Source organism: Rhinoderma darwinii, chromosome 3 (assembly GCF_050947455.1).
Source record: "Rhinoderma darwinii isolate aRhiDar2 chromosome 3, aRhiDar2.hap1, whole genome shotgun sequence".
NCBI lineage: Eukaryota > Metazoa > Chordata > Amphibia > Anura > Rhinodermatidae > Rhinoderma > Rhinoderma darwinii.
In genome coordinates, this window is record NC_134689.1 from 426,041,125 (window position 1) to 426,065,713 (window position 24,589).

General features: G+C 39.6%; 1 protein-coding gene across 1 annotated transcript; it reads left to right on the forward strand.

Moving 5' to 3' along the window:
* Positions 1-5,084: 5,084 nt before the first annotated feature.
* On the forward strand, positions 5,085-13,794 carry LOC142750696 (olfactory receptor 5AP2-like). Its single transcript, XM_075859683.1, has 3 exons — positions 5,085-5,175; positions 9,925-9,959; positions 12,871-13,794. The coding sequence occupies exons 1-3, from the start codon at positions 5,085-5,087 to the stop codon at positions 13,792-13,794; spliced, it is 1,050 nt and encodes a 349-aa protein (XP_075715798.1).
* The last annotated feature ends 10,795 nt before the right edge of the window (positions 13,795-24,589 follow it).

Consider the following 24,589-nt stretch of genomic DNA (forward strand, 5'->3'; position numbering starts at 1 on the left):
GAATGTAACTCCGGATCTGTATGCATCCTAGAATGTGATATATTGTCATCATCATTATTATTTTATTTTCTAACAGATATATACAATTCATAGTAAAATAATAATAATAATAATTTAAAAAAAAATTGTAATAAATGATTAATAATCATATAAAAAAAATATCAATAATAATAATGATAATAATAATAATAATAATAATATAGATATAATAATAATAATAATAAAATAATAGTAATAGTAATAATGTTGTAAGCATTTTGTCTTGTTTCTTTTACAATTATATGAGCAGATTTGCCACATAAGAGTTAATCTCCCTCAGTCTAGCTGTAATCTTCCTCTATTGATCTCTCCTGAGATTTATACATTTGATACAATGAGATAATGAGATCGGCTTGTTAGGGATAAACTTCATGTAAACAGTAGAATTGATATAATTATTCATCTCTAGCTGCGGCACCAGGGACGTTGTAATGGAGCTCAGCAGCTGACGTGTAAAATCAATGATATTATTAGTGTCTATTAATATATGAAAGATCTAAGTACATGAGAAATACAATGTAACGTCTTCCAGCTCTGGTATAAAAATACATTATAATAGTGACATGCTTAATTATTCCCTAATGTCTCCTCCTCTTATCTAATTAAACTTCTTCAATTTTATTTCACTAAACTCCAGATTTATTCCCTCATGAGGCAGAACTTCTGTGATTCATGACGCTCATTATATCCTTGCTGTAAGTGCGTTGTGCTACTGGTGTATTATTAACTCAGTCTGTAATTCAAGTGTCATTTAAATTTACTTTAAAATTAACATTTACATTTTAATAAACTAAATATATGAAATAATAACAAATGGATTATTATTTGTATAATTTCTTCTTCATAATAATAATAATAATAATAATAATAATAATATTATTATTATTATTTAGTGTCACATTATTATTTCTATCATTATTATTACTATTATTATTATTATTTAATGTCACATTAATATTTGTATTTATTATTAATTATTCTTTTTAGAATAATTTATTATTTATAGCATTATTATTGTTATTATTATTATTATCATCATTATTATTATTAATAATATTATTATTATTATTTAATGTCACGATTATTATTTATTATTATTATTATCATTTAGTATTATTACTACTATTATTATTATATTTTTTTTATTAATATTGTTTACATCATTTGATATTAGTAGAATTATTACTGGTCATTGACATTTTTATGTTACTTGTAGGCACACTTGCCCTTCTAAAAAAAATAGAGCTAAATATGTCTATGAACTTACAACTAGAGCAGCTTCTACAACTTCTATGTATCATGTTGGTTCTACCAGTGTTTTTCAGCTTAAAATTGATCTTATAGTACATAACTGTGCAGGATTTTAGAGGCAGTCAGACACCTCTGTATTATCATACAATGGATAATAAATAAAAATAACAATAATAATTAATACTAGAGATAATAGAAGCTCATTTGCTGATATTTCAGGGAACACGGTGGTCTTACGCCCAAAATAAAAATTTACATATAATTTGTTATGCTTATTTTATCCTGTTGGTTTAAGTAACAGAACCAGAAGCATGTTAAAGGAACAGTGTCATCAGAAATAATTTTTTTATATGTTAAAGATGTTAGTGCTTTATTAAAAACTTTTATATTTATTTGTGTGTTTGTGTTTTACTTTTTCTTATTTTTACACTTTTTCTTCCCTATGGGGGCTGCCATTTTTTGTTCCATTTCTGTGTGTGTCGATTAACGACACATACAGACATGGAATACGGCAGCCACAGTCCCATAGGGACTGCGAACGGCTCCCGTCCCATTGACTGCAGTGTACGGCGTCTGTGTGGGAACTGCGCATGCGCCGCTCCCACACAGTCCTATTCGAAATTGGCGCCGTCCGGCGCCATTTTCCTGTGGACCGGAAGTCGCGGCCGGACAGTAATATTACTACTTCCGGTCGCGGCTTCCGGATTTCTGCACTTGCACCAGCGGCAGCAAACGGAGCGGACGGGCCGGAGGGAGCCGCGGCGGCAGGAGCAGGTAAGAGATTTCAATGTATGTTCGTGTTTGTGTGTGTTTACTACTGTATGTAAACCTACTACACTGTGGGTTACCTTAAAAAATGGCGACACACAGTGTAGGAGGTTACACCGTTCAAACCACTCGTTTATCCCGGCACTAGCCAGGATAAAGGAGGGGGGAATGCTGAGAGCTCACTAGAGCGAGGGCTTTTAACCCAATGTTGCAATGCTGCAATTTTGGGAACAGCTCCATCTAGTGACCAAAAATGGGTAGTATTATAAATTAGAAATAATTTATAATATTTCCTGGACTCGTGCAAAAAAAAATAAAAAATTTGAACAATGTTTAACCACCCACACACTAAATGTTTAATTTTTAAAAAAAAAACATGTTTTTCTGGCAACACATTCCCTTTAAGGCCGAGTTTACACTGTGCATTTTTGTTGCGTCTTAATGTGCATTTTTTTGGGTTTTGGTACATAAACTCTCATGTTTCTCAATGGGATTCATCAACCAGAACAATAAAAAAAAACATGTTAAAAATGCCACAATAACGCAGAGTGTGAACCCAGCCTATTGAGGTTTCCTGACTTTGAATTTTTAGAATGTTTTTTTATTTATTTGGGGCTTACACATTCTGGTAACTTTGATCTGTGGCTAACGAATAGGGCCTATTTTTTTTAATCCATCTATCCTTGTCTTGATGTCAAATGGAGGCAGGGTTTTAAATTAGCTCTGCACACCACAGGAAAACATTTACTATGTTCATGTGATGTACACTGCGTTCCAAATTATTATTCAAATTTTATTTTTCACTGATTTTCCTAAATAGTCGATGCAAATGACAGTCAGTATAATCTTCAAGCCATCAACCGTTGGAGTATAATGCAAACTTTATTGAACAAATCTCCTAATGATAACAGATTTTTTTTAGAAGTAAAAAACTCAAAATGCACTGTTTCACATTATTATGCACAACAGAGATCAAAACATTTTAAAGGTTGTAAAGAGAACTAAAATGGTAATTTGTTGAATTTGCAGCATCAGGAGGTCATAGTTACAGAAATGAAAAGCTCTTTCAATAAAAAAAAACTTAACAGGTCAAGTTACATGTTAACATAGGACCCCTTCTCTGATATCACCTTCACAATTCTTGCATCCATTGGATTTGTGAGTATTTGGACAGTTTCTGCTTGAATATCTTTGCAGGATGTCAGAATAACCTCCCAGAGCTTCTGTTTTGATGTGAATTGCCTCCCACCCTCATAGATATTTTGCTTGAGGATGCTCCAAAGGTTCTCAATAGGGTTGAGGTCAGGGGAACATGGGGACCACACCATGAATTTCTCTCCTTTTATGCCCATAGCAGCCAATGACACAGAGGTATTCTTTGCAGCATGAGATGGTGCATTGTCATGCATGAAGATAATTTTGCTACGGAAGGCACGGTTCTTCTTTTTGTACCATGGAAGAAAGTGGTCAGTCATAAACTCTACGTACTTTGCAGAGGTCATTTTCACACCGTCAGGGACCCTAAAGGGGCCTACCAGCTCTCTCCCCATGATTCCAGCCCAAAACATGACTCCGCCACCTCCTTGCTGACGTCACAGAATTGTTGGGACATGGTGGCCATTCACCAACCATCCACTACTCCATCCTTCTGGACCGTCCAGGGTTGCACAGCACTCATCAGTAAACAACACAGTTTGAAAATTAGTCTTCATGTATTTCTGAGCCCACTGCAACCGTTTCTGCTTGTGAGCATGGTTTAGGGGTGGCCGAATAATAGCTTTATGCACACTTGCAAACCTCTGGAGGATCCTATAACTTGAGGTTTGCGGGACTCCAGAGGCACCAGCGGCTTCAAATACCTGTTTGCTGCTTTGCAATGGCATTTTAGCAGCTGCTCTCTTAATCCTATTAATTTGTCTGGCAGAAACCTTCCTCATTATGCCTTTATCTGAACGAACCCGTCTGTGCTCTGAATCAGCCACAAATCTTTTCACAGTACGATGATCACGCTTACGTTTTCTTGAAATATCCAATGTTTTCATACCTTGTCCAAGGTATTGCACTATTTCACGCTTTTCGGCAGCAGAGAGATCCTTTTTCTTTCCCATATTGCTTGAAACCTGTGGCCTTCTTAATAATGTAGAACGTCCTTCTTGAGTAGTTTTCCTTTGATTGGGCACACCTGGCAAACTAATTATCACAGGTGTCTGAGATTGATTACAATGATCCAAAGAGCCCTAAGACACAATACCATCCATGAGTTTAATTGAAAAACTAATAGTTAAATGTTTATGACACTTAAATCCAATGTGCATAATAATTTGAAACACAGTGTAGTGAGTGTGACCCCTGACTGATGTGGCATGGTATGTTTCATCTACCCCTTTCTTTCATATCTTATGGAACCTCCTGGGTGTGTGTAGTAGGTGACAAAGTCCATCACAATGTGCCACCAGGGGGCATTGGGTACAGGCAGAGGTTAGAGCAGGCCAGCAGGCTTAGAGGGAGCAACCTTGTTAGAAACACACACCATGCAGGAAGAGGCAAAGTCCACAACATCTTTGGGTAGCATGGGCCACCAGAAAGAACGAGTAAACAGGTCTCGGGTCTTACGAACACCAACGTGCCCAGCCAGTTTAGAGCTGTGTCCCCAGCAGAGAATTCTTCTCCTGTCTCCCAACCGAACAAAAGTCGTCTGTAGCGTTACACAGAATGAAGGGCATCACCAGGTATTTGAAGTGCCCGTCTTGGGTGTTGAATGGCATCTTCGACTCGTCACCTTGACGGATTCTGATCAAATTGTAAGCCCCAAGCAAGTCTAGTTTCGAGAAAACCCTGCCTCCTCGTATACGGTCAAACAGTTCGGATATTAGTGGTAATGGGTATTTGTTCTTGACCTTGATCTGGTTGAGACCATGGTAGTGCAGGGTCGAAGAGATCCGTCTTTCTTTTTAACGAAGAACCACCTGGCCCCGGCTAGGGAGGAAACTTTTTTATGAAACCCCTCTCCAGATTCCTCTTGATATATGCCGACATTGATTGAGTCTCTGGCAAGGATAGAGGATATACCCATCCACGGTGAAGAGAAGCATTTGAAACCAGTTAAATCGGAGAGTCGTAAGACCAGTGTGGAGGAAGCATCTCAGCTTCCTTTTTGCTAAAGACGTCTGCAAATTGAGAAAAATGAGTAGGCAATCCCGGTAATGACTGAGGCAGAGAAAGCTGGATGGGATGGAACTGTAACAGGCAGCGGTGGGGGCATTTGGGGCCCCATTAGAGAGCCTCTCCCGAACTCCAATCCAGGGCAGGAGCATGCAGCTGGAGCCAAGGCAGACTCAGTAGAACCGGATTAATGGCTTTAGGCAAGACTAGGAAGATAATCAGTTCAGTAGCAAGGACTCCAACTCGGTGCTTCAGTGGCTTGGTCTCAGATACGATTGGATCATGCAGAGGAAGACCGTTAACCGAGGCAACAATCAAAGACGTCTCCAGAGGAATAGTGGGAAACTGGAGATGGTCCAACAGGTCTTGATGGAAGAAGTTTTCCGCGGATCCTGAGTCCAGATAGGCTGAAACCCTGGACGTCTTCTTGCCGGACACTATGGTCACAGGAATGGTCAGTTTGGAATATAACTTTTTTATTTAGTTCCGCCTAGGATTGTCTCTCCAACCAACCCTAGGCACTGAGGTCTCTTTGACTTCTAGAGACACAAATGCACAACATGGCCTCCGAGGCCGCAATACACACAAAGACCTGAAGCGTGTCTGCGTGGTTTCTCCTGGGTACACAATTTGGCCCGGTCCACCTGCACAGCCTCCACTGGTGGGATGACTGAAGAGGACAGTAGGGATTGCTGGAAAGTAGTAGCCAGCCTAGGAAATCCTCTCTCCCGGTGAACCTCTTGGGAATGCTCCTGGATCCTCATGTCAACCCGGGTGGCTAGTAGAATAAGATCGTCCAGGGTAGGTGGCCGATTGCCAGCAGCAAGCTCGTCTTTAATCCCAGAAGACAGTCCCTGCCAGAATGCAGCCACCAAGGCCTCATTGCTCCAGGGTAGCTCTGCAGCAGGGTACGGAGCTAAATAGCATACTCGCCCATGGAGATGTCTCCCTGGTGTAGGGCCAGCAGGACTGCAGCAGCAGAAGAAACTCTCCCAGGTTCTTCAAATATAGAACGGAAAGTCCATTAAAAATACTGCAAGTCACGAGTCTTTGGTCCCTGATGTTCCCAAAGGGGATTTGCCCATGCCAGGGCTTTGCCAGTAAGGAGAGAGATTATGAAGACAATCCTTGTGTCATCAGAGGGGAAGGCCTTGGCATGTAGTCTGAAGTGGATCTGGCACTGATTCAGAAATCCCCTGCAGGTCCCTGTGTCTCCATCATAGTGAGGAGGTAGCGGCAGAAAGCACTAGGTCACACTGTTGTAGCGGGGAGGCAGCTGGCCAAACAACAGCGCACCCATTAAATACAAAGTCCAGCACAAGGGTACCTGAATAGTCCAGACAGTGGTAGAGGCTTTAGCACGGATGAAGGTGGGTGCAGCAGGTTGTGCCAGACATGGCAGGTGACAGCAGGTGCAGCAGGTTGCGCCAGACGTGGTGGATGACAGCAGGTGCAGCAGTTTGCGCCAGACATGGCGGTTGACAGCAGGTGCAGCAGGTTGCGCCAGACTTGGTAGATTACAGCAGGTGCAGTAGGATGCGCCAGCTGTGGCGGACGACAACAGGTACCGTAGGTTGTGCCAGACGTGGTGGATAACAACAGGTTCAGCAGGACACGACTCCAATCACTAACAGGCTCAGGAACAATAACACAGCATGGGATATAGGATACAGGTAGCAGGGCACGGAAACACTGGGAACAGGGTAAAGACTAAGGGACCATTTGCAAAGATTAACATGGGAATTACTAACAACGCTCAGGCAAGGAGTGAAGGGGCAGGGCCCTTCTTATAGTCCAAGGTGATCTGGGAGTAATTAGTAAATTCTTAACATGTGTGCACGCTAGCCCTTTAAGGCCGGGAAAGAGCTTGTGCGCGCACCCTAGTAGTCACTGCAGGACAGGATGGGCGCATGTGCTGGCCTCCTCGGGGAGGAAGATGTCGGCAGGGTGAAAGGGGTCTGCGACCGCGGCCATTACAATATGAAGCTGTTTGGTTGAAGACACCCCTCATGACCGCCTTATGGTCATTCCAAATGGAGAAACAGGAGTAGAAACATTAATATCAAAATATTCTGACAGTGCCTTAGAGACTTTCTCCTGATGTTCTAGATGGTTAATTAAATATTCATCTACGCAGCACAATGGGGCAGGGAAGGATTGGTAGCGTTCCAGAATCTCAATAGAAATAGGTGCGTGGTCTGACCGGGTGATTGCACCTATTGTAGAGCTTTTAACCGTTTGGAGGTCCTGTCTATTGAATGAGAACATACAGTGAAGGAAATAAGTATTTGATCCCTTGCTGATTTTGTAAGTTTGCCCACTGTCAAAGACATGAACAGTCTAGAATTTTTAGGCTAGGTTAATTTTACCAGTGAGAGATAGATTATATAAAATACAAAACAGAAAATCACATTGTCAAAATTATATATATTTATTTGCATTGTGCACAGAGAAATAAGTATTTGATCCCTTTGGCAAACAAGACTTAATACTTGGTGGCAAAACCCTTGTTGGCAAGCACAGCAGTCAGATGTTTTTTGTAGTTGATGATGAGGTTTGCACACATGTTAAATGGAATTTTGGCCCACTCCCCTTTGCCGATCATCTGTAAATCATTAAGATTTTGAGGCTGTTGCTTGGCAACTCAGATCTTCAGCTCCCTCCATAAGTTTTCGATAGGATTAAGGCCTGAAGACTGGCTAGGCCACTCCATGACCTTAATGTGCTTCTTTTTGAGCCACTCCTTTGTTGCCTTGGCTGTATGTTTTGGGTCATTGTCGTGCTGGAAGACCCAGCCACGAGCCATTTTTAATGTCCTGGTGGAGGGAAGGAGGTTGTCACTCAGGATTTGACAGTACATGGCTCCATCCATTCTCCCATTGATGGGGTGATGTAGTCCTGTGCCCAAAGCAGAGAAACAACCCCAAAACATAATGTTTCCACCTCCATTCTTGACAGTGGGGACGGTGTTCTTTGGGTCATAGGCAGCATTTCTCTTCCTCCAAACACGGCGAGTTGAGTTAATGCCAAAGAGCTAAATTTTAGTCTCATCTGACCACAGCACCTTCTCCCAATCACTCTCAGAATCATCCAGATGTTCATTTGAAAACTTCAGATGGGCATGTACATGTGCCTTCTTGAGCAGCGGGACCTTGCGGTCATGCAGTATTTTAATCCATTACAGCGTAATGTGTTACCAATGGTTTTCTTAGTGACTGTGGTCCCAGCTGCCTTGAGATCATTAACAAGTTCCCCCCGTGTAGTTTTCTGCTGAGCTCTCACCTTCCTCAGGATCAAGGATACCCCACGAGGTGAGACTTTGCATGGAGCCACAGATCGATGTCGATTGACAGTAATTTTGTATGTCTTCCATTTTCCTACTATTGCACCAACAGTTGTGGTGTGATTTTCTGGTTTTTTTTTTAAATATAATCTATCGCTCACTGGTAAAATTAAGCTAGCCTAAAAATTCTAGACTGTTCATGTCTTTGACAGTGGGCAAACTTACAAAATCAGCGAGGGATCAAATACTTATTTCCTTCACTGTATATAATCTAGAATATGAATTATGAGAGGTAGAATAGTAGGTGTAATCTCATTAAGATTCATGTTGGCATCTCCATACATCAAGACACCCCCGTTGAATAATCGGCTTGTGAATAGGAGATGATGGTCTAGTCTTGGAGGAGGAATCAATGTCTGCATACATTACATCATTAAAATCTGTGCCAATCAGAACAAAACCCGCTACCAGTTTTTGAAGCAGTTTAGCCATAAACTCATGTAGCCTAATATTGGGAGAACAGACGTTGACAAACGTATATTTGAAATTGTTAATGTCACAAATAAGTTTAATGTATCTCCCCTGTGGATCTGAAATTAGGCGCTGAAGGTTAAATGCCACAGTATATTTATATGGCAATCAATATAAGTCCTTTACTTACTGGCATAAAGGACAAAAAGACGTGAGGATATTTAGCACTGCTACCCCCTATGCTGTGGCTGTTTCTGCCCCCCATTATTTTACCTTCTGCATTGCATAGTGCCCCCAAATACTGCACTTTAACATAGTGACTTTGAAAATTATAGTGGTAGAGAGATAGTGATCCAGACTCTAATAATCCCCCAGACAAACCCGTGGCCCTCTTTGGTGCCCCCTCAGGCCCTACACTCTAATAGTTCTTCTCTTAGTGTCCCATACAGTAATAGTGCCACATTTATGCCCCCTCAGTAATAGTGCCACGTTTATCTATCCTCCCTACAACAATAATGTTCACTTTTTTGCCCCCCGACCATAGTAATATTGACACTGAGGATGTGGACACAGTTGAAATTGATGCCACCGCCGTACTGTTTGTCTTATGGGTAAAGCAGCCCTGTGGTTTCTGTCCAGGAAGCTAATATATCTCATGAAACTTTACTAGTACAAGCCTAAAATACAAAACTTTTCTTTCAGTTTATTTTATATTTTTTTTCTATGTGAATCATCTGAGGAATAAGCCAGTAATTATTAATCAGTTTATTCTTATTTTTCACTTTGGACTGGAACTCAGGAGACACTGGAGACACAGACAACATCATCTCCATAGAGGTAATAGCAGAGTATATATATATATATATACACACAAGTACAGGGAGTCACATTTTATTTTTTGTTCTGTCAGTAAACTTTCATGTCTCTGATTCTGTCACATTATCTTACAGGAACTGATCAAACTGATGACGATTTTATCTTCCAGGTATTGATTTTCCTCTTCTAGGATCAAGATTGAGAATAATGCTAAAAAAACAAGAACATGGAAATACCTGATGTAAGTATCGACAGTAATCCCTGAGGTCAGACCCGTGGAATAAAATTATTCTCAATCGTTTAAGTAAAAATACAATTTTCAAAACCTATTTACTTATTTATGTTAATATGAAAAAGATAAAACAAAGCAACTCTATCTAAAAAATGAAAACACATTTTTAATAAAAAATATTTAGAAAGTTTCCCTAATCACTGACTGACCTTCTTATTAAAAAAAATAAAAAAAATGTCATTCAAAGGTGTACATAGCTTTTAAAAACTATTTATTTTTTGAGAATATTTTAGAATTGTCTATTTAATGGGGATGTTTGTTGTTTAAGCCCTTAAGTTGTGCTCTTTTTTGGCTTTCAAAACGCATCAATTTTTTTTTTATCTTCACATTCCATTGGATGGCTTATTTTTAGGGATAAATTCTATTTTTTCTTGCCACCATTTTGCTTTACATAGAATTTATTTATTGGATTTTATTATTTGATTGGGAAATGGAAAAAAAAAAGTGAATCTGCTGTCATCTTTTTGCAATTCTTGTTTACGACATCCACCTTGCAGTATAAATAAATCTTTGTTCTATGGGTCGTTACGATGATACCTTCTATATTTTTTTTTTTCACAGCTTAGTATATATACTAAATAAAATATTTTTAATATACATAAAGGAGCTGTTTTTGGACACGTTTTTTTACATTTTATTTATTTTTGTTCCTTAATCCGACTAGCAGAGTTAATGCTGCAATTGTTTGATCACCCGTATAATGCTATGGAATAATGTGTATTCAAAAGCATTAGTGCCTGTCAGTATTACACTGATACCACGGGCAGAAATCAGGGCCTTTCTTAAGTCCCCAGCTGCCATGGTAACCTATTGGCACCTCTCAATCACGTCATGAGGGCTCTGATGGGTTTTTAAAACTCCTTAGGTACCGTAATCACAGCATGTAAGGATTTGAATGTCCGGTATCTGAGTTATTTATGAACCCGGCTGTTAAAGCGAGATATCGGCTGTACATTATTGTCAGCTGACATCCTCATGTGATGTCGCACCCTCACTGTTTCATAATGGTACATTGGTTTGCGAGAACAACCGATGAGCCACAACATTATGGTGCCTTGTGGGAAAGGGTTAAAATTGCTTTTCTGGCTATTAACACTATTAGATAAATAACATCCAATTACTATCTTCTTTCCTTAGAGAGACTCTGTCACCACATTATAAGTGGCCTATCTTGTACATAATGTGATCGGCGCTGAAATGTAGATTACAGCAGTGTTTTTATTTAGAAAAACAATAATTTTTGACGGAGTTATGACCTATATTAACTTTATGCTAATGAGTTTCTTAATGGACAACTGGGCGTATTTAACTTTTTGACCAAGGGGGCGTTGTGGAGAGGAGTGTATGACGCTGACCAGTCAGTGACCAATCAGCATCTCGCGAGATTACAATGTGTCCTGTCATTTAACTTATGCTTGCCTTGCTGTAAATATCACACAGACGCTACAGAAGTATCAGGATTCTGAATAGATATCACGTCCCGGCTGGAGGTAATGTATATTCACTGTCAGGACACTGTAGTAACGTTATAGTGTGTTCATGTGTGCTGTAAATGAATGGGGAGAAGTGTGTGACGCTGATTGGTCACTGATTGGTCAGCGTCATACACTTCTCTCCACAACGCCCACTTGGTCAATAGTAAAACACGCCCAGTTGTCTATTAAGAAACTCATTAGCATAAAGCTAAAATAGGTCATAACGCCGTCAAAAATGATCGTTTTTCTAAATAAAAAACACTGCTGTCACCTACATTACAGCGCCGATCACATCATGTACAATATAGGCCACTTATAATGTGGTGACAGAGCCTCTTTAACTGTATGAATTATTCATTCAAACTTTGTATATTTTTTTCAAAAATGTTTCTGTGTCCCCAAAACAAAGGAAAATAATCTGTGAATTCCAGTTACATTTTGAGAAATCCATTTCTTTATGGAATCATCTGATTGTATTATAAAAGTTAATGGTCGGTCCCTTCTATAATTACCCATGTGTTTTTTATTATAAATCTGCGAACTTGTGGACTTTAACTTTTTATTTCATACCTAGTGTTTCCTGTTTATTGAGTAACTTTGGTCCCCTTTCCAATCACAATCTTACACCCATGCTGACTGGCATTTCTCTCTTCACTTAGTATTGTATAGTTAACCCTAATGGAATATTTTATCCTACACTGAGTTTTTTATATTTCCTGTGAAATTTACGGTCAATTTAAATAAATGCTTTAAGTACAACAGGAAATATTCTTCATTACGATATTTATAAAAAAAAAAAATCATAACAAAATCCCCTAAATCTAACTATATTCTTATTCTTACCTACACCAACATATGTTGTCATTGCTGGATTTATCTTAGCACAGGCTCCTATTTTTCTCCAAAAATTCCCAATCATACAAATATCTCTAAAAGGGTTGTTTGAGATTAGAAAAACAGCGTTATTTTTGCATAGGGGCTCTATCTGGGTTTGAAGCACAGCACAATTCAAATGACTAGGATTGAGCTGCAATGCCTGACATAGTCCATACACAAGAGAGGCGCTGTTAAAGATATTTTTCTAATTTCATTCAACCCCTTTAAATAAAAATAGAGGAATCCAATTTGTTGGGAAATTTTAAACATCATACAACTATGAAACTGGGAACATGAAATGTGCCGAATCCAGTTCCTGGAAATTATTATATTAGAAGTGATTCATTTTGGTTTCTTGAGATCTAATATTACTTTAATGTCTATATTTTGTATATTTTTTAATATTATTTTAATATCAATTTAATTTTAAAATACAGGAGAAGAATGTGACTGATGTCATAGAATTTTTCCTCTTGGGTTTTCAGGGTGACCCACAGCTAAGAATTTTGCTCTTCTGTCTGCTTTTTGTATTATTTTTCTTTACGGTATGTGGGAATCTCCTGATCATCACCCTGGTGTCCACCAGCAAGAACCTCCACACTCCAATGTACTTCTTCATCTCACAACTCTCCATCAATGATATTTTACTGCCAGCGAATATTGTCCCCAACTTGTTTTACATTCTCATGAATAATGGAGGGACCATCACTTTTATTGGTTGCATGACTCAGTTTTTATTTTTCGGCTCCTCTGAAGCATTTGAATGTCTTCTCCTCACAGTGATGTCTTATGACAGATATGTGGCCATCTGTAACCCCCTCCGTTACACCTCTATCATGACAAGCGGGTATTGTGTGAGATTGGTCGCTATCTCCTGGTTGGTCAGTTTTTCCTGTGCAATTGGTGACACCCTAACAGTATCAAGGCTAAAGTTCTGTGGACCAAATATCATCGACCATTTGTTCTGTGATCTTATTCCCTTACGGGAAATGTCCTGTTCCGATACATTTCTTTTAAATCTACAAATGTATTTAATAGGCGTTCCATTAGTGATTTTTCCCACTGTAATTATTGTTATCTCTTATGTTAACATTGTCCGTGCTATCTTACGGATCCCATCTAATATCAGTAGACAGAAAGCCTTCTCCACCTGTAGCTCCCACCTCACTGTGGTCTCCATATTTTTCTTGACTCTCTTCAGTATTTATGATCTTCCAACAAGTGAACAGATATCGAACATGAATAAAATCACATCCCTGCTGTACACTGTATTTACTCCTCTGTTCAATCCCATTATATACAGTCTGAGAAATAAGGACATTAAGAAAGCCATACTGGAAAATATTCAGAAATATGTGTAACATGTATTTACTTTCCTCACAGAGCCACATTTGTCACTTTATGAGGTCACACCTTTGGCATGCATTTACTTAACCCAGCGATTCTTGGCCTGTTTTCTTGTGACACATTGTACTTTATGTTAGTGGTAAATTATGGTCAATACTTTTAATATTTATTTGTGAATCACTCAAAAATGTATCAAAAATGTGGAAAAATTTTAATTGTACACAATTTTTTTTCTGCTTGCAAGACAGATAGTTATACGACATAAAATAGTTACAGATGTAGCCATCTTTAGCTTGACTTTTAATGCAATAAATACACCGTGGCAAGAAACTTTAACTTGACTTTTTCAAAGTCTTTTGTTGTGTGATATCACGCGGCAGCAATTTATCAGAGTCAAGATAAACTTAGCTACATCGGTACTAGTTAACATTTCCCACATGTTTACTTAAAGTTGGCATTATTTTTTTAACATCCTTTTAATTTTTTAGGAAGGCAATTTTAGCAGTTATTTTGTAAATTTTAAAGAAAATTTCCAAAACATTTTTTTTTAAGAGACCAATTCAGTTCAGAAGTAGCTTATAGGGGTCTATATGTTCGAAACCCGGAATAAATTATTCTATTTTAAAAACGGTACAACAGCATTTTGGAAGCTTCCAAATCCTTTAGGTGTTAGACAGAAATAAAGTAAAGTGAATGTGAAATTTGAACATTTCATTTTCTTTTTCTTATTAATCGTTATGTCTTTATCACTGTAACTCACCAAGTGGTAACAGAGAAACGTGACACAATACTTAAGACTCTGATACTGCAGTTTTTAGAAATATCCCATTTGTGACCCTAGCGTGCTACTTGAATGAAACACAGGCCTTAGAAATAAAGAAGCACCTGGTGGATTTAGGGGCCTCCTTTTTATTAGAGTATATTTTAGGCACCATGTCAGGTTTTCAGAGGCCTTGAGGTGCCGAAACATAAGAAATACACCGAAAAATACATTATTTTTTAAATTACACCTCAAGGAATTCATCTAGAGGTGTAGTGAGTATTTCAACCCCACAAGGTTTCATTAGAAGTTTATCTCCAAAATTTTATTTTCCACAAGGACAAGGTGAAAAAAGCACCCCAACTTTTGTAAAGCAATTCTTCCTAGTACGGTAACACCCCATATGTGGTCATAAACGGCTGTTTGTACACACGGCAGGGCTCAGAAGAGAAGGAGCATATTTTGGCTTTTGGAGTGCAGATTTTGCTGGATTGATTTCTCGGCACCATGTCACATTTGAAAAGCCCCTGAGGTACCAGAACAGTGAAATCCCCTGAGAAGTGACTCCATTTGGGAAACTACACACTTTGCAGAATTCAGCTAGGGGTGTAGTGAACAGTTTTTTGCCTGAATTTATTAGAATTGGGAAGTGAAAATATAAAATTATATTTTTTACAAGAAGATGTCGTTTAAAGGCTATGTACAACTTTAACTCATTAGTGACCGCCCTGTAGTGTTTTTACGGCGGCCAGTAAAGTGCTTTATGCCAATGCAATAACCTTTTTATGGCGCTGCATCGGAATAAATAAACAGAGCAGGGAGCCGTTAGACCTCTCTGCTCTTCGCTGCCAGAGGTAGCAGAGGGCATCCCTGCTCGAATGGGTGAGATCGATATTAGTATTGATCCCACCCGTTTAACCCATCAGATGGGGCGCTCAATAGCGAGCGCCGCATCTGAGTGGTTTTGAAGAGAGGGAGGGAGCTCCCTCCCTCTGCTACCGACACCCGGCGATAAGATCGCCGAGTGTCTGTGTCTCCGATGGCAGCCGGGGGCCTAATAAAGGCCTCCAGGTCTGTCTGTAGTGTATGCCTGCTAGGTCATGCCAGAGGCATGTCCTAGCAGATGCCTGTCCGTTTTACACGGACAGGTATAATACACTGCAATACAGAAGTATTGTAGTGTATTAACAATGCGATCGGATGATGACATAGTGAAATGCCTTAGTGGGACTAGTAAAAAAATAAAAATAAAGTTGAATAAAAAGTGAAAAAAAAAGGAAAAACCCACTTTTTCCCCTTACAAATTGCTTTACTATTAAAAATAAAATAAAAATAAAGCAAAAAAGTTACACATATTTGGTATTGCCGCGTCCATAACGACACCAACTATAAACTTATTACATCATTTAACACGCATGATGAACGTTGTAAAACATAAAATAAAACTCCATGAAAATTGCTGTTTTTTTTAAATCCAGCCTTAAACAAATGTTATAAAAAGTCCGCAGGACTGACGGGTTCAGTGAAAGTAGGTCTTGCATGTCTTTGATACACAACATCCATCTTGTTATCCATCACATCTAAATTCATAACTTAGGTGTTAGAGACACGCAGGGCCTGCTGATACTGAACCCATCAGGTCTGCGGGACTGTCGGATTCAGGTCTTGGCGAACGAAACAGCTGCTCTGTATATAGGATACAAAGCAGCTTTTTTTAAATAAAATCTATCTGGAGACCTAACAAAACACTTCTGAAAAACAATAAACAAAAACCACGTTTATCAAACACCCAAATAATTCTTTCCAAGGTAATGGACAAGCTCAAACCCCCCAACCGATTATCTGGAAAGCGTTGTGACTTTATATCTCTTATGTTAAAAAAAATTAAAAGCAAAGAAAATGATGATACTTAAAATAGCAAAAATCATAAAACAAGTAACACAAGCAATCCCTATCCACAGGGGAGAGCAAACAACTACTGAACGAAAAAGTAACTACAGATGTAGCCAAGTTTATCTGGATAACTTGCTGCAGCGCGATATCACACAACAAAAGCCATTGAAAAGCCATTGAAAAGCCATTGAAAAGCCACTGTGTATTTAATGAATTGAGTCAAGATAAAGATGCCTACATCTGTATGTCCTCTCATAATAATACACTCACAAACACACAAGACATTGCAGAGAAATCTAGGAGTTATTATGACTCACTATACGATCTGGGGCGCCGAGGTTCTGGTGACATTATCGTCAAAAGGAAGATGCGCATTAGAGACTTTCTGCAGAGTATCATACTACCGACCCTAATGGAACCCCAAAAGGAGTCTCAATCTAAACCATTTACCCTAAAATAATTGGAAGAAGCACTATCAGATTCGGACGTTGGACTACGTTGGATTCAAGGCCAGAAACAGCGGCCCTCCCCCCAGTAATGCTAGCCTGCTACTGCTTTATTGTATCTGGCTGGTTATGAAAAACCGACGTCATTTAAAAAAATAATAATAATAATAATTGGAAAGAACGATGTGCCCCCCCTCAATTTTCGTAACCAGCCAGATACAACACAGCAGCAGGCTAGAATTACCAGGGTGGGAAGGATCACTGTTTTTGGCCTTCCCCAGCCTAATAATGCCAGCCTGTGGCTGCCCCAGTGCCCGACCATCACTACAGATGGTCGGGTACTGGTTCGTACCCGGCTCTTCCCAGTACCCCTGGTGGCGGTGGGTACCAGGGTAATAATGGGGGTTAGTGTTTGCCTCTGCACCGGCATAACAGTAAGCCCTGCCTTAGTAATGGACGCTGTCAATCAGCCAGCAAACATTACTAAGGAGGTAATAATAAAGTTTAAAAAAAATACATAGAAAAAATATTTTATTGAAATTAAAAACCTGCACAATCCTCATTATCCATTTTATTGGGAATTAAAAAATGATGTAATTGAAGTAGTCCTCGAATCCGACATAGTCCAACGACCGAACCTGTAAAATAACACAAACACACAAAAATAATTAGTAACACATAAAGAAGCAAAACAATTATTATTCTTACCTTTCCTGGGTCCAGCGCTGCAGCCGCAATGTCAGCGAGCTGGGCCCTATATCTAATCCTATCATGTGTGATACTGTCTGCTGAGCCACTGTATCTAATCCTATCATGTGTGATACTGTCTGCTGAGCCGCTGTATCTAATCCTATCCATAGTTTATAAGGTCGTAGTGCTATAGATATGCTGTATCCTATACACACACACACACACACACACACACACACACACACACACACACACACACATATTATGGGGGACATATGTATTGGGGCTATACCCCCTGACATTTTAAGACCTTAGCAACGCCCCCGGCTGCTAGTGCTGCATTGTTGTGTCACTTAGGAGACCCAGCGATGCAGCTGAAAGCTGCTGGCCATTGGCCATGAGATGTTTGTGGGGGGGGGCCCAATAAGAACTTTTGCATCGGGGCCCATGAGCCTTTAGCTACGCCCCTGGTCTTATGTTTTTGAATATAAGGATCCCACCCCATTCTCTACAGTGGCTCCATTCTAATACATAAAGGTACATGTTAAAATACATCAATACATGTCATATCAAACTCACAGACGGGCTCCCATAGGAAACTAGCAGCAGTTTGGCACCATTGATGAATTACAATGAGCTACACGAGGCTTGATTCCAGTAAGACGAAAAGTAAAGCAGTAATTATAATATATGACAACGTTTATTACTTTTAAGCCGTCCAGTTAGCTGAACTTTTACCACCACCTACAGTAAAGCGGAAAAAGTTTATCACAGAAAAACTTAACAAATAACGGAGAACAGAATTTGATGGTCACATAAAATACAATGGGGGAAAAACAGTCAGCAAATCAATTTACAATGTGCCAGAAACGCTGCTTAAGCGTTTTATTATAGCCTGCTTAATATTTCTATTACTCAGACTGTAGATAATAGGGTTAAGAAGGGGAGTTATAACCGTGTAGAACAAACTAAGGATTTTCTTATTACCTCCCTGGTTAGGAAATAAATAGCCACTAATAATCGACACATAGAACATAGACACCACCGCCAGATGAGAGCTACAGGTGGAGAAAGTCTTCTGCCTCCCAGTCACGGATGGGATCTTCAGTATGGTGAAGATAATATACACATAGGAAAAAATAATAAAGTTAATTGGAAAGCCTGCTATGGGTATAACCAGAATCATGCTTATCAGTTTGACTGTGAACATGTCGGATCAGGAAACTTCTATTATCGGGTCAAAATCACAGAAGAAATGGTCAATGATGTTTGGTCCACAGAACCACAAACGACTCATTATTACAGAAAACATTGACACCATAGTAATAATCATCACCCAACACAAGAGAACGGCTTTTACACAAAATGTGTGGTTCATGATGGAGGTGTAATGTAGTGGGTTACAGATGGCCTGATACCTGTCATAGGACATGACAGTCAGGAGAAGACATTCCAGAGCTTCAGAAATTAAAAAAACAATAATATTGAATCAAACACCAGACAAAAGACACAGAACTTCCTTCATACAACACCACTCGGAGCATGGTGGGTGCTATGGTGATGGTGAGTAACATGTCTAAGGGATTATTCAGACGAACGTATAATATGTCCGTGCAACGAGCGTGATTTTCACGCGCCTCACATGGACCTATGTTAGTCAATGGTGCCGTTCAGACAGTCCGTGATTTTCACACAGCGTGTGTCTGCTGCGTAAAACTCACGACATGTCCTATATTTGTGCGTTTTTTGCGCATCACGCACCCATTAAAATCAATGGGTGCGTGAAAATCACGCGCAGCACACAGCAGCACTTCCGTGGGTCGCACGTAATTCGCGCAACAGCAGTAAAAACTGTGAATGAAAACAAAAAAGCACTACGTGCATTTCTGTTTACAAACATACAGAGTGTCATAATGATGGCGGCTGCGCGAAAATCACACAGCCATGCATCATATGCTGATGACGCACGGAGCTGTTATGGACCTTTTCGCTCGCGTGAATCCGGCCTAAAAAGGGAAGACATACATGGGAGAGTGGAGCGACCGGCTGTAGGACACCACTAGAATGATGAGGAGGTTTCCACACATAGTCACACAGAAGATGATCAGAAGCAGAACAAAGAACAGAGTCTTTAAAGTGTGAAAACCCTGAAAATCTAAAAGACGTGTTTCAGTCACCTGGCTGATGTTAGTGAATCGCATATTTGGGAAATTAACGGACATATTTTGATTTGTGTTGATGGATTTCCTCCAATAGGGGAGAGAAAAATTAAACATTTCCGAATGTGCCTGTGGGAATTTTTGCCCATTCATCCAGAAGAGCATTTGTGAGGTCAGACACTGATGTTGGACGAGAAGGCCTGGCTCACAATCTCAATTCTAGTTCATCCCATAGGTGTTCCTCCTCTGCTCTTGCTCCTCGACTCTTATTTACTCTGTGTGTGTAACTAAGAGCAGAGCACAGAGTAGAGGCTTAGCCCAGTGGCGCCCCTACATGCTGGGAGGGTGCAGCGCCCTGTGCACTCGCACAGGTCACACACCCCTAAGGCCAACCCTGTATGGCGCTGTTATATTTAGGGGTACAGTGTGTGGCATCATAAACACTTTATCTTCATTTATAGGTGAGTGAGAAGCTGAAGACATCTGAGCAGCAAACTGCAGAAATGGGCTGTGGCCGAGAGAAGTCATCATAGAGGTCTGGACCTAATGGAAAGGAAAAGAGAAAAAGAACAACTAGAATCTGATGTCACCTGTGAGTCACTTAATGTAAATGGAAATTCATAAAAGCATAGTTTTTTTCAATGAAGATAACATTAAATGAATTAGAAATACACTCTATACATTGTTAATGTGCTAAATGACTATTCTACCTGCAAACGTCTGGTTTTTAATGCAATTTCTACATAGGTGTATAGAGGCCCATTTCCGGCAACAATCACTCCAGTGTTCTAATGGTACCATTGTGTTTGCTAACTGTGTTAGAAGGTTAATTGATGATTAGAAAACACTTGAAAACCCTTGTGCAATTATGTTAGCACCGCTGTAAACAGTTTTGCTGTTTAGAGGAGCAATAAAACTGACCTTCCTTTGAGCTAGTTGAGAATCTGGAGCATTACATTTGTGGTGTGAAGGATGATTTATTTGCTTATATTCTCTGTATGAAATTACATTGTGAATTATCAAGCAGGAGGCCGAATTACTAAGATATGTAATATGTGAAAGTGATGATAATGTTTAAATGATTTAGTTTCATGCAGCAGCCATCTTGTCTGGAGTTCCCATTTTGGTTATTTTGTAGTGAATAGGAAAGTCATTGTTCCTTTAATACAAGTAATGTTGATTTTGTATGTTTTATCTTTGACCTTGGTTCCCATGTGAAGTTGGATAGGGAGTGAGATGGGAGGATGGCAAGTATGCGTGAGGGAAGGTCTCCCCCATCTCCACGAGAATATTCTGTCCAAGAGAGAGATAAGACACTTGTAAACATAATGTGTGAAGAATTATAATGATGTATTTTATTGTATGCTTTTTACTGAATAACAAATATTGTTACATTGTCTCTGATTGGTTACCTCAAGCCTACACCCCTTCTGAATTTCAGTTTAACAGTTTGAGTTTGGTAATAAATCCTTCAGAGGAGCATTTTGAACATTTCAGCGTGTCTGTGTGTTTTCTTCTCCTCTCTCGATATATATCGGTGAAATATCCTAATTAGGATACTGACTAATGGAGTCTGGCCTTGAGAGTCTGTTGGGACTCGTATAAATTTCAGTCTAATATATTTTGAGCAATGGATTTCCACGACAGTAATGGTGCCGATAAAACCCAGGAAGATTGCACGTCTCATAAGCTGTCACTGGAGAGGTCTGGCTTTGCATCTGTGAATTACAAAAAACCGCGGTAGGTAAGGAGCTTATTCTTACACCATTCACACATGTATTGCGTAAGCCTTGGAATCTAGCTGTCAGACGTCACTTCTTTATGGACGAGACTCCTTAGTCAGAACAGGTTGAAAGATGGATCCAAAAAGGTATGTTGAAGCTTTTCGTGTGATGAAGGATTGCAGGTCTGTACGTGATCTTAAACTGTTGATATGAAAGACATGAGAGAATTTTTGCCAGCAATTATATTGTTAACGAGGAAAATTGTAAAACCTCCGCCTTTGGAATGCAGTGACGTAGTGCATGGCAGAGAGAAGTCGTAACTCACATGTGAAGTATTTGAAAAGAAAATATTGTAGTCTGGACTGTGAGGAAAAAAAAAAATTTCTGCTTGCTGCTTTGTTTTAGCGTAATTTGTTATTTAGTTGTGTAAAATTGTTGAGGATTAATAGTTGTTCTGTTACCCGTTTGTCTGTGATTATAGTTGGGAGGTATTGACTGTTTGTAGGTGAGATAGTTGTGAGTAATATCATGTAGTACCACAGGGGCTTCAATGGTTAAGTCCTGATAATGTAGAATCCAGTGCAAGGAGAAGCAATTGTGTCTATATTGAATTTGCACTCAATACCATTACCCAGTGCAACAGGGAAAACTTTGAATACTGTATTAGAAAATCATTTATATTTTCCTGGCTCATTGCCAGACAGTGATATTGTGTGTAAGGGTCCATAAACCAGTTGTATGCATTGCCAGACTGGCATAAGGTGGGAATCAGTACAGACTGATTTCTAGCACATGATAATCCGGCATATACACTTTGATGTAAAATAACATCCAAGTAATTAAGTCTGTAGTAGTATAACATCATACCGCTGGATTGAATACCATTGTAATATAACATCCTGTATTCAATGAATGACCCTGACACTTATCCCAGGTGCCACCTGTGTCGTAGTAGTAATTACAGTGAAGAACATTGGTATTGGATCAGACCCATAGCCCGTAAAGAAATTATGACCAACATAGATAACAGCCCCCTAAACTACAACCCACAAAGTGAACGGCTGAGCGGGGAGGATAATATATATATGTTACCAAATATAATTTGCATGTGAAACCATTGCAAAGTGGTAGAGGAAAGAGTTTGGGATATATGCTACATCATGGGCTGTATGCATAAGTGAAGTGACCAACTCCTGCTTGAATTAATGGAGGTTCATGAATGTCGATTGTGTTGAAGAATTTGCTCTTGTAATTGTTGATAGTCAGCATTTTGTCTGTACTTGATGTTCAATACAGTGAGGGATCAGAGGATCCTACTGCTAGAATGTCTGGAGGAACGACTTTTGATATCGTATTGGTAAGACAGTCTAGGAGATAGACTGGTCTGAGATATCTGTCGGCAAACGTGGCGTAGCCTGTTTGCCTGGAGGTGGGGGATTTACCGGAAATCACCCTACTGCTCTCCGACCATGGGGTCAGGAGGAAGTTGGACAAAGATGCTTTGGGGCACTGGTCGCGGCCAACATTAGAATGAGCAAAAGGAGCTGGGGCTTTAATTATAAAGTATGTGAAGGCAAAATAACACACTGAATAAATTGTTGAAGAGGCTGGCAGCGGCATGTGATCAGGTGATTACAGGTAGTTACAAGTAAGATGATGTGAGAAAGAACAATTTAAATACAGGTGTAAATTTTCATTGGAAGAGTGAAGAAAACGGAGCAGCCAGGTACATTGCAGTGACTAATGTGGGTCAGAACGGGGGGAGTGTAATGTGAACAGGTGTGATGAGACATCTGTGTGATGTGTGATACATATGTAATGTGATGTGACATCTGTGTGATGTGTGTAATGTAACATGTGTGATGTGATGAGACATCTGTGTGTCGTGGAAATCCATCGCTCAAAATATATTAGACTGAAATTTATACGAGTCCCAACAGACTCTCAAGGCCAGACTCCATTAGTCAGAATCCTAATTAGGATATTTCACCGATATATATCGAGAGAGGAGAAGAAAACACACAGACTCGCTTATATGTTCAAAATGCTCCTCTGAAGGATTTATTACCAAACTCAAACTGTTAAACTGAAATTCAGAAGGGGTGTAGGCTTGAGGTAAACCAATCAGAGACAATGTAACAGTATTTGTTATTCAGTAAAAAGCATATCATAACGTACATCCCAGATACATCATTATAATTCTTCACACATTATGTTTACAGGTGTCTTATCTCTCTTTTGGACAGAATGTCCTCGTGGAGATGGGGGGAGACCTTCCCTCATGCATACTTGCCATCCCCCCATCTCACTCCCTGTCCATCTTCGCATGGGAACCAAGGTCAAAGATAAAACATACGAAATCAACATTACTTGTATTAAAGGAACAATGACTTTCCTATTCACTACAAAAGAACCAAGATGGGAACTCCAGACAAGATGGCTGCTGCACGAAACTAAATAATTTAAACATTATCATCACTTTCACATATTACATATCTTAGTAATTTGGCCTCCTGCTTGATAATTCACAATGTAATTTCATACAGAGCAAATAAATCATCCTTCACAAACCTCCCTTTTTCTCATATTAAATTACAGAAATTATATATTATGATTATGAAACTCAAACAATATATCAATAGGGCCACAACTAGTATGATGCCATCACCAATGTCCGGTTAGGGTATGGGGTCCCACCAGTGTATTGACAAGTCATGTACATCATCGTCCTCTTCTTCTCCTGTCTTCTGCACTTGATACTGCTGATGGATTCACTCAGGTCTTTGGTCCTTACTTTGATCTTTGCTGATGTCATCAGGACTTGGTTTGGTCCTTTTCATCTGTCAGACACCGTCTCTTTTAGTTTACGTCACCGGGCTATACACAACACCTCATGCTGTGAGCCTGGTGTGAGATCCCACGTAGGCGGATTAGTGGGGTGTTATTGTGACCCCACAAACCCTCCGCTCAGCTGTCTTCTTACTTGTCTGGGCGGCTGCTTGGAATTGTGACACTGCCGTCAGTTCATGACAAACGTGTTGTACTGGCTCCGGCTGCGCCTGCCGCACCTCAGTAATGGAGTTCATTGTATTAAAAATCTTTTAGTTCATGTTTAATGGCACTTGCTGGGGAACCCC